This window comes from Hyaena hyaena, unplaced genomic scaffold (genome assembly GCF_003009895.1).
Source record: "Hyaena hyaena isolate Hyena2069 unplaced genomic scaffold, ASM300989v1 scaffold_182, whole genome shotgun sequence".
Classification (NCBI taxonomy): Eukaryota; Metazoa; Chordata; class Mammalia; order Carnivora; family Hyaenidae; genus Hyaena; species Hyaena hyaena.
In genome coordinates, this window is record NW_024080814.1 from 1,318,130 (window position 1) to 1,329,184 (window position 11,055).

Here is an 11,055-nt window from a genome sequence, read left to right on the forward strand (position 1 = left end):
TCTCCATCTCTCTCTGACCCTGCCCTGCTCACACTGTCTCTCTCTCTCCCAGAAATAAATAAAACATTAAAAAAAATCTTAAAATTTTTTTGTTATGATGAGCTGCAAAGAACCTTTTATATACAAATTTTTCAGACTTAACAGTTTTGTTTCATGGCTATTATTTTGTTTCAACTGTATGCCCACCTGGGTCTCTGTCTCCCAGCCCTCCTTTACTATTATTATTATTTAAGGTTTTATTTTTTATTTTAAATTTTTATTATTACTTTCAAATGTTTTTATTTTTTGAGAGAGTGGAAGTGGGGGAGGGGCAGCGAGAGGGGGATAGAGGATCCTAAGTGGGCTGTGTGCTGACAATACAGAACTCGATATGGGACTTGAAGTCTCTAACCCCTTGATCATGACCTGAGCTGAAGTCAGATGTTCAATCGACTGAGCTACCCAGGTGCCCCTGGCCCTCCTTTATTACTGGATTTTCTTTTTCTTTTTCTTTTTCTTTTTCTTTTTCTTTTTCTTTTAATATTTTTATTTCTAGGAGAGAGAGAGACAGCGTGAGCAGGGGAGGGTCAGAGAGAGAGGGAGACACAGACTCTGAAATAGGCTCCAGGCTCTGAGCTGGCAGTCAGCACAGAGCCCGACGCGGGTCTCGAACCCACGAACCGCAAGATCATGACCTAAGCAAAAGTCGGACGCTTAACCAGTTAAGCCACCCAAGCGCCCCTGGATTTTCTCTTAATAGCAAATTCCTGGCCATCATTTTCCTCACAAATTTCTGTGTGTGTGTGTGTCTTAAAGATAAGCACTGTTTTTAAAAAAGATGTAATAGCCACAGTATCACCAACACAAGTTTCAGTGAAAAATATTGAAGATAATTTTTTAATAGCATCAAATTGACACCCAGTATTTGCATTTTCCCAATCATCCCAATTGTTTTTCAGGGTTTTTTAAAATTTGAATCAGGTTTCAGATGAGACCTGTATATCATATTTAGTTGATGTGTCTTAAAAAATTTTTTTTTTTAATGTTTATTTTTGAGAGAGGGACAGAGTGCGAGCTGGAAAGGGCAGAGAGAGAGACACAGAATCTGAAGCAGGCTCCAGGCTCAGCTGTCAGCACAGAGCTCGACACGTGGCTTGAACTCACAAAGTCCAAGATCATGACTGAGCCAAAGTTGGATGCTTAACCGACTGAGCCACATAGGTGCCCTTTGATATGTCTTTTAAATCTCTTTTTTATCCCTAGTTTACCCTCCTATTGCTGTCCTTTTTTCTTGCAGTTTGTGAAGAAACAGAACTATTTGTTTTATGTGTACACACACACACACACACACACACAGGCCCATGAATATGTCACAAGTAGAGCTGCATACCTTGTCAGGAAGCATATATTGTCTGCTTCCTCTTTTGGTTATATCAGTAGCATTGACCTTTGCCCACATAAAATAATTGTTAGGGCTGGCAAGGGTATTTTTAAAGTAAGTTTATAATATACATGTGTGAAATAAATTATTGTCAGTTCACTTTGCTTTTTTTGTGAAGCTTTGTTCTAGTAATTAAATACCAGTATTACACTGGATCTGTTATACACTAAATTTTTGTTACTTTTAGGAAGAGTGTCAACCAAAGTGTTCTTCACCCTTTTTGCGCTGCTCGGTCTCTTCATTTGTTTCTTTGGACACAGATTCTGGAAAACAGGTATTTTGAAATAGTTGCTGTTTAGAGGCCCTGTGGTGTTTTTTGCTTAAATTCTGCTGGGGATTTATGACCTCTAAGGAGATTAAGTAACTGCTTATCTCCAGCTGTCTTCATAGATTTGTGACTGGGGTTCTTTCAGTGAAGATTTTACTTAGTTGCCATGCTTTTTAATTTTTTCTCTTAATGAGTATAACTGCCTCTTATTAAGAGGGAAACAAGATTGGGTTTGCACAGCAAACTTCTTCAATTCCTAGGGAGATCAGAGAGCCAACTAAACATAACTGAGGTTGGAAATCAGGACACTGTGTAAAGATATATGCATTGTCTAATGGTGATTGACGGTGTTTCCTATAAATCAGGCTGCAGGTCTGTGGCATATTACACGGAGATTGAAATGTCTGCTTAGTCCTGGGAGGTTGAGACTGTGAACAGGAGCTCCACCATCTCCTCGGTGAAAACCATTCTGGAAGTGAAATTCCGTAGTTCCCTCCCTTCCCCCATCTGTGGGGCATACTTTCCAAGACCCTAGTGGATGCCTGAAACCACGGGCAGTAATTGAACCCTCTGTATACTATGTTTCTTCCTATAATGCGTACGTATGATAAAGGTTAATTTATAAATTAGGCACAGGAAGAAGTTAACAATAATAATGCAATAGAAGAATTATGGCAATATGTGGTGATAAAAGTCATGTCACTGTGGTTCCCCCTTTCAACATAATCTTCTTGTCTTGCACTCCCCCTTCTCGTGCTGATGTGAGATGATAAAATGCCGACATGATGAGATGAGCGAGGTGTAGGATGCAAGTAGGTAGGGGACACGGTGTTAGGCTACTCTTGACCTTCCGAGGAACCTCGGGAGGAGGATCATCTGCCTCCGGACCACGGGGTAACTGAAGCCATGAAAAGAGAACCCACGGATAAGAGGGGTGACTATAAATTACACTCACTGAATTGATTTGAATTTTTGGGCTGCCTTCTATGTAACAGTGCTTTTAATTACTAAAAAAAAAATCCTAATTCATTAGCAAGGAGTATAATGGAGCATCAACGGAAGAGCGAAAATAATCCTGATCTCAAACTCTTTAAACTTGCTCAAGGTCCCAAAGATATTACTAGGTATTTTAGTGGATGAAGACAGTGATTAATTATTCATCCTGAACAAAAAAAGGATGAATTAAAGGAAGGCATAAAAGTCACTTTTTTGCTTTAGAATGTTTTTTTTATTTTTGGTCATGTAACAAATTTAGTGTGATCTGATTCAGATCAGACACAATGACAGAAGTATACTCTTCTTGTTTTCAGTGGGAAGCATAAGAATTTTAGAGTGAGCTGGGAAGTTAACAGTTAACAACTTACCAGTTAAAACTGATCCCTATGGAGGAGCGTATCCAAGAGTTAGTACTTTAACACTGCATTCATTTAATATGAGTTCTAAATTTTTCTTGTCTTTCAGGTAATTATTTCTTTCCTCCAAATGTCCTAATATGTGTAAATTCTGGGAGCTTAAGCATATATTTGTAGGTTAGAAATTTAAAAAGCACTGTAAAAAAGAATACCTAAACCATAGTTTGTATTTTTTTTTTTCTTTTTCTGGTGGTTTGCTACTAGAATTGTTTTTCATAGGCTTTATCTTCATGGGAGTCTTCTTCTACATACTGATTACAAGATTGACACTTATTAAATACGATGGTAAGTGAAAATAATACAGTTTCATTGGGAAGGTGTTGTGTTCACACTCCCCCTTTCTTTCTGTAGTTTGACCAGTATTGTGTGTGCCCTCCTATTAACGTGTAAATAATGGGCCACATATACTGGAGACATCTTTTCTAGACTGTTCATTTAGACCTTCTCCCCTGGGTTTTTAATCTGCATGGTAAATTCCTTGGTACTTAGGGAAATGAAGGGCCATGTTGACTATAAACCTGTGTTCCAGCTATCTAGTGTATTGAAGATACGAGATTTATAACCATCAAAATATTAAGATTTTCTTTACCTTAAAACAAATAAAACCTATCCTTCCTTGTCCCATTGAACAGAATGCTTGTCACCCGTTCTTCCTTAGCCCCTGTTTGTAGATTGTGCCAAGCCACACCTGTCCAGCTCACCTGCTGGACTCCACAGCTCAGACCAGCCCTCCCTGGACAGCTCGCCCTCCCCCCCAGTGCTGGTCATGACACATCCTCAGTGCCTGGCCTACAGAAAGGCTAAGGCTAGATCTGGTACCAGTGTTGTGTGTCTAAAGCATGTGGTAGGAAAAGCTGCCTCTGGTCAAACAGTTCCTCTCCTTCTGTGCAGTTCGTCTGATCCTGACAGCCGTCGCTGGGAGTGTTGGTGGGATTTTCTTGGTGGCTGCTTGGTGGCGATTTGGAATCCTCCTGCTGTGCATGCTGTGTGTTGGACTAGTGCTGGGCTTCCTCATCTCCTCAGTGATGTTCTTCGCTCTCCTGGGTAGGAGATGTGCAATGTTTTGTGTTCAGTGTTTTGTTTGAAAGACCTTTATTTGGGCTCTCTAGGTCCAACTACTGCCCAATCAGGGACTTGGGGACCTACCTGTAGAGTTCTGGAAATTTGTGCTTTTTTTTTTTTTTTTTTAAATGTTTTTCTTTATTTTTGAGAGAGAGAGCATGAGCAGGGGAGAGTCAGAGAGAGGGAGACACAGAATCCGAAGCAGGCTCCAGGGTCTGAGCTGTCAACACAGAGCCCGACGTGGAGCCTGAACTCATGAACTGTGAGATCATGACCTGAGCTGAAGTTGACACTTAACCAACTGAGCCACCCAGGCGCCCCACCAGGGATTTTTTTTAAACTAATTCAGTTTCTATCAATTTTTAGAATGATTAACTTTTGTAAGTTAACTCTCTTTTGTAGGAGAGGAAAAATTTCCTTTTTATCCTTCTAACATTCTTTGGCTGGTAAAATAATTAAATTGACATAAGATAGGTTAATAAGAGAAAAACAAATTTAATTTTGTAGGTACAGCAGCCCCAGAAAAATATGAGACCCAAAGGCAGGCAGTTTGAGACTTCCATGTCCTCTGGGGCTAAGGCATGGGGTGGGCGCTCAGGATTTCAGACGTGGGGGTTGCGGGTGCGATTCACAAGAAGATAAGATAAGAAGAGCAGATATTTGGTAATCAGATGTTTGCCCTGCCAGGCAGTTAAGTATTTCAGAGAAAATAGTTATCTCTGGTAATTGCTCTCTCCCTGGGCCAGGATCCCCTATTTAAATTCTTCTGGGCAGTTAAGAAAGTAATAAAAGTTTTTCCTAACTCTGTTGGGTCTTGAGTGCCTTCAGCTCAAAATAATCCACATGCCAAGTGGCATATTCTACTACCCTTCACTTTGTGGTTGCATAATAACTTACATTTCCTGTGGTCAAAAATGCAGGAAAAAAAGGAGTATTTATATTCTAAGGTACTCTTTTACAAACTGTTTCCTTTTTGTGATCATGTTTAGTTCTTTCATATATCAACCTCAGATTAAAGTTGATGGAAATGTTAGATTTAAGAATATAAGAAGCTGCCATCTCTTAAGAATGTGTGATATGACAGAGTGCATTTGGCTCTCTGAAGATTTTTTTTTTCCCTGAGATCAGAAAGAATTGAAAACTTGTTGTTTACTGACCATTCCAAATCCATTTGCTCTGATTTTTAGCAAACCTTCCCATAGATTCCCATAGATTCCCATTGCTATTCCCAGCAGTCTGCTGCTGAATAGCAATGTTTAGATTTGGCTAAAGGACAGATTCACAGGGAGGGTTGTTGAAAATGCAGATTCGGGGCCCTATTCTAAAAGCACTAAGTAAACTACTTAATAAGCTCCCTTCCCTTCTTTTCTTAATGGTTGGGGGGATGATTGGTTAGAATTTTTAATAGTTAATGTGTTTGTTTATGAACTCATTGCTGAAGGACAGTGGGGATCAGTGCTTTCTGGTGGATGCAAACTCCTATTTTTAAGCATTAAAATTTTTAAAATGTTGGTTAACTTCTCAAATCTAATTAAATTACTGTTTTTGCCTCATTATGTAGCCAGCAATGAGCTTATACTCTGAAAGGGTTGGTCTTCACATGCTTGCATCACAACTGCTATTTTTAATCCCTGATTCCTTGACTCTTTTTTTTTTTTAAGCTACATGTGTATTTTGTGAAGGTTAATATAGTTAAACTACAGAATATGATGCACAAATCCACCTCCAGGCAGTGTGCTGCAGTTCACCTTCTGAGAATGTGGGGTCCCAAGGTCAAATCTTCTTACTACAAAACTCCTCCTCTTCTGGGATTAATGGGTCTTAAGATATAGGACCGCTTCTAGTTGGGCTGAATGATGGTGTCAGTATTTGTATTAAATAGGGGTCCGGCTTATATTCTTGCCATCTGACCTTAAGATAAATAGGAGTTCTAATACAGTCTTCCTGGGTCACCCCAGGTGTGCTGCATTTTGGAGAAGGGCTCAGTAGGAGTGCAGTAAGTGGTTAGCTCCTAGTGCATGAGGAGTCAGAGGTTCTCATCTGCAGTGGATGGGCAGGGAATGCACTGATGGAAAAAATCTAGTAAAAGGATTTTGCTGCTCATTTTGGGTGGGATTTCGTACAGTTACCTCTGCATGCCAGTTACTTGCGCTTCTTACTTTGTAGTACGAAATCACAGAACGACAGAAACCTAGAGCAAGAGAGGGTGATTTGGAGCTTGGACACAAAATCATTCAATCTTCTTATTTTATGGGTTAGGAAAGTGAGGCCCAGCGTCACAGCTAATGAATGGAAGAGTTTAGTCCAGACTCTTCCACATTTCCCTGGGAATAAGCGCAGAGCATTTACCTGCTTGATCCCACCTGGTGACCTTTTAAGACACATCCTTCAAAGGGGATTGTGTTGGCTGTTAAGTCAAAAAAGTCAGAATTCATTTCTAATTGCTAGCCTATCCCCTGGTTGTTATAATAAATCTTCGAAGTATGTCTGTGTTCACATGTTGAGAAAATGAAGTGGAACTTGGCAAACCTATTGTTAATTCCTGAATTCTTCTGGCTTTTTCAGGAAACCTGAAGATTTTTCATGATGATGGTGTGTTCTGGGTGACCTTCTCCTGCATAGCTGTCCTCATTCCAGTAGTTTTCATGGGCTGCTTAAGAATAGTGAGTGTTTCATCAATGAGGTTCATTCATTATATTGCCTGGGCCTTCAGTTGTTCACATCTTGCACCATTTTGCATGTTTTATTTAGTGGGGAGAACTAGAGGATAATCATGAGATGATTCATTTTAAATAGGCTCGTTACTGTGAAAGCAGAAGTCCTGATTATAATGATCAGGGTATTTTCCATCAAGTGGAGCAGGCAGGTCACCACTGTCCATATACAGTGGGAGCAGAGAGGTTGGGCGCCCTGTAATTCACAGCCTGATGGATGCTTAGTTTCTTTTCTTTTTTTTTTTTTTTTTTGAGAGAGAAAGTCAGCATGAACAGGAGAGGGTCAGAGAGAGGGAGATACGGAATCCGAAACAGGCCCCAGGCTCTGAGCTAGCTGTCAGCACAGAGCCCGACGCAGGGCTTGAACCCACGAACTCTGTGAGATCATGACCTGAGGCAAAGTCAGACGCTTAACCGACTGAGCCCCCCAGGCGTCCCTGGATGCTTAGTTTCAGCGGTCTCTCCAAAGAAGCATTCTTTGTCTAATTAGACTTTGTTGCTGAGGCTCTTTCACAGGGAAGACATTTTCTATGATAAGGTTTTGTCTTGAGAACTCACTGTGGGTTTTGAAGGTGGTGTTCAGTTTAACCTGCCAGGTCGCCTTCGTTCAGCTCAGAGACTTGATCCTGGGCCATGTGCCCCGAGGGAGAAGTGATTCCCTGTGACTGAGGCCAGGAATGAGACTTCGGTCTGATTTCTTGTGCTACCAGAGGTCAGGCCTAAACTCCACTCTTCCACAGCTGAACATACTGACCTGTGGACTCGTTGGCTCCTACTCGGTGGTCTTGGCCTTTGACAGTTACTTGTACACAAGCCTTTCTCACATCGCTTTGAACGTACTCAAGAGAGCGCTCAACATGGATTTCCACATCGCTTTCACAAAGGCGCCTTTTCAAACTAATGGTAAGACTAAATCCAAGAACCGGAGTGATAGTCAAGTAGGACTATTGGCCTGCCTGTGCCAACCGGGGCACTTGGTCACTTGATTGAAACAAAAAGACAGCCCCGCCCCACAGATGCTATTGGAGCCTTCTGTTCATGGTAACGAGGGGTCACAGGAGGAAATCATTTCAACTTGTAAGGTGATTGAAGTTCACGCTTCTCAAAATCTGAGTGAACTGTTAAGAAATTTCTCAACTAGGATTACTTAGGTTATGTGGTCAGATTCCCACTTGGGAGAAAAATTCTGAGAACAAAGCTGCTTGGCACCTTACAGATGGGGATGGGATGAGGGATGAGAATGACGGCCTGATGTTTAAAGTTACTCCTTCGTTTCCCTCCTTTAAAGAAGCATGTCATTTGCTAATTGAAAGTGAAAAAGTGATGTTCAGTCCGTAAGTGTTAACCATTTCCGCAGTTTTAAGATTCTATCATTAAACATTTTCCATTAACTTTTTGAAGAAAAAATATTGACTAAATTAAATGTTCACAATGAGTGTAAGATATATTGGTTTCAGAAATATGGAAGATGGAAAAGCATATCTTAGAGTTGGAAGATATTTAAGCACAGTCATGATATCATGCCCTGTCTTTCCCTCTACTCTCCTGAGCCTGCCCTCATTGGATAAGAGGTTGCTGGTTAGAGACCTCACAATCCATGTTGTCTTGGAAATTTTACATGCAAGACATGTAATTTGCCAAGCTTTGTACCGGAAGCTCAGTTACAGTTTGCTGAATCTCTTCACGCATTTCTGTATCCACTCTGTGAGTGTGGCGGGGCCCCATACTGAGTGGAGAGAGGAAGAGAGAGCAAGGGGCCATCTGCGCCATGATGTCTGTTCGTGAGATGGATCTAGACGACTGCCTTCTCCCCATCCCCCCTTCAGAGAAACACAGCAAACAACTGTGACTGTGGGCATTGCTCTAAAGTGCTGGCGTTCCAAGGATCCAAACAACTGATTTCTTTACAGCCAGTCTGGACTTTCAAATGCCTATCATAGAAAATTCCTCTTATAAGATGTAAGACCGAAGCTTCCTTTTTTATTCCTTGGTTTCTAAGGGAGGAAATACACGTGTGGCCAAACTCACCAGAAAGTCTTAATCGTACTGAAAAAGAATGACACAGATTTAAACTATGAAAAGTTAAATGTTAAGAGCTATGTTAGGTTTTAAAAGACAAGAGTTCAAACTGCTTTTCTGCTGTTTTTTTTTTTTAGACTTTATTATCCTGGCAGTGTGGGGGATGCTTGCTGTAAGTGGAATTACCTTACAGATTCGAAGAGAAAGAGGGCGACCATTTTTTCCTCCCCACCCGTACAAGTTATGGAAGCGAGAGAGGGAGCGCAGAGTAACGAACGTTCTGGACCCTAGCTACCACATCCCTCCATTGAGAGAGAGGCTCTATGGCCGATTAGCTCAGATCAAAGAGCTCTTCCAGAAGGAACAGCCGGCCGGGGAGAGGACACCCCTGCTTCTGTAGATGCCAAAGAGGCTCAGCCAGTGTGATCGTGAAGTACAGCCCCTGCGTTGCCTCCGCTCTGGTGTCTGCCCAGCCTGCCTCAGCGATCTCCGGGGCAAGTCTGATAAGAACACAGGCGTGCGTTATCTGTGCTTTGCACAATTTTGTGGTGTCCTTATTGATATATTATCAAAAGGTACCCTTCTTTTGTTTGAGTTGTGGTAAAATACCATATCAATCATAAAGTGTGTAAGTTCAGTAGGCACTTTGTTTTTGCCTTTTATTGCTTATGATGCTAATTTAAGTACTAAATTATGTCAGTTATTTGAAAATAGGTCAATTTATATAGATAATAAAACTTTGATATGGATATAACGGCCTTGGGTCTTTTTCTTTAAAGGCCTTTTAAAATAGTGTTGACATCTGATGTCTAAAAGTGCATTTTGTTCTTTTTTAGGAAACCAATTGGCTCCTACCTTAATCTATAGTCCCTTTAGTAAGGAAACCTTTTAACATTGCATTTTGTGGTTCTTTCTGCTAAATTGGTTGTTTTTAGCATTGATGTAACAATACAGTTTCAAAAATTTTCTCTTTTGTCTTTAGACTTTGTACTATCTGTATCTTAGTGATGAGGAGGGAGAGAGTCAAAAAGGATTAAGGAATTTAAAGGAGCTATTTTTAGTTAGGACCTTGGATTCTGTGTGGAAAGTCCTTTCCCTTTTGACCCTTTCCCCCCACGCAAGCACCCGGATGCCCTGGAATGCGTCCCCGCTCCTCTTGGCCTTTCCTCTGTGTCTGGTCCTGCCTTGGATTGGAAGCTGGTGACTCCGCCACAGCTGAGTCATCATGAGCGTACCTGTGGTGGCTGCATACACGTTTGTGAGTTAACCACTATTTAAACAAAGCTGCTTTTAAGAGTTTTTTCAAAGTAACGATAGGTTTTTAGAGTTTCAGATAATTGGAAAATTTTCAGCTTTTGCATGTAAGTGTTTTTGCAAAGGCTGAAATAAAACTAAACATATAGAAAGCGAAAACGTCCAAAACTAATCATTTTTCCTTTGCAAAATTACACACAGGTGTTTACTGTTATGTAACCCTGTTTATGTAACTTCAGTAACACTTAACCTTGAATTTTTTAAAATTACTGTAGGGGTTCTGGCTTCTACCGTATCTTTATACATTCTGACCAGTTGTATGGAATGTTTGTGAGTCATTTTCTGTACCATCAAAATGTACTACCACTGAAGACTGTAAAGACAGAGCACACTTTTTGGAGGATTGAGACAAACTACTTAAAAAATTTTCATAATTTGTGAGTCATAAAAAGCCAGTTTGTATAATTTTTTTAAATAATAAATACCTATTTTGAAGAAAAATCCTAAAAAGTCTCATTATTATTCTTACAAAAATTTTTTACCAGCTGTATTTTACCAGAGCAGTGAAGTCATGACAGAAATGTCATGGGTATAAAATTACTTTAATCTGGAGAATTAAACCTTTATTTTAAAAATTCAATGTAAGCCTAAGTGAGATAATAGGAAATAAAGGAAATCTGTGGCAATGTGTTAAATTTATATCCCTGGTTAGAAGAAAGCTGATGTCTCTGGAGGATTGATTTGTGTTGGTTACTAGCACTTCAGGTTTGTCTAATGGAAGAAAAGTAGTAGTATTACCAGAAAATTAGTTATACTATTCCTTAAATGTTTTGGTTCTGGCTAACCTGTTACACGTTAGCTACCAGATTACTAAATCACAGCAGCTAACTAGTGGACCAGTGTTCA

General features: G+C 40.3%; 1 protein-coding gene across 1 annotated transcript in view; it reads left to right on the forward strand.

Annotated features, from left to right (window-relative positions):
• TM7SF3 (transmembrane 7 superfamily member 3) overlaps positions 1-10,624 on the forward strand; it is a 37,232-nt gene extending 26,608 nt beyond the window's left edge. The window contains exons 7-12 of the mRNA XM_039240846.1: positions 1,608-1,694; positions 3,305-3,385; positions 3,992-4,144; positions 6,728-6,825; positions 7,617-7,779; positions 9,033-10,624. Coding sequence (XP_039096777.1) covers positions 1,608-1,694; positions 3,305-3,385; positions 3,992-4,144; positions 6,728-6,825; positions 7,617-7,779; positions 9,033-9,295 — 845 coding nt within the window. The 3' untranslated portion in view covers positions 9,296-10,624. The remainder of the gene's footprint in view (positions 1-1,607; positions 1,695-3,304; positions 3,386-3,991; positions 4,145-6,727; positions 6,826-7,616; positions 7,780-9,032) is intronic.
• The last annotated feature ends 431 nt before the right edge of the window (positions 10,625-11,055 follow it).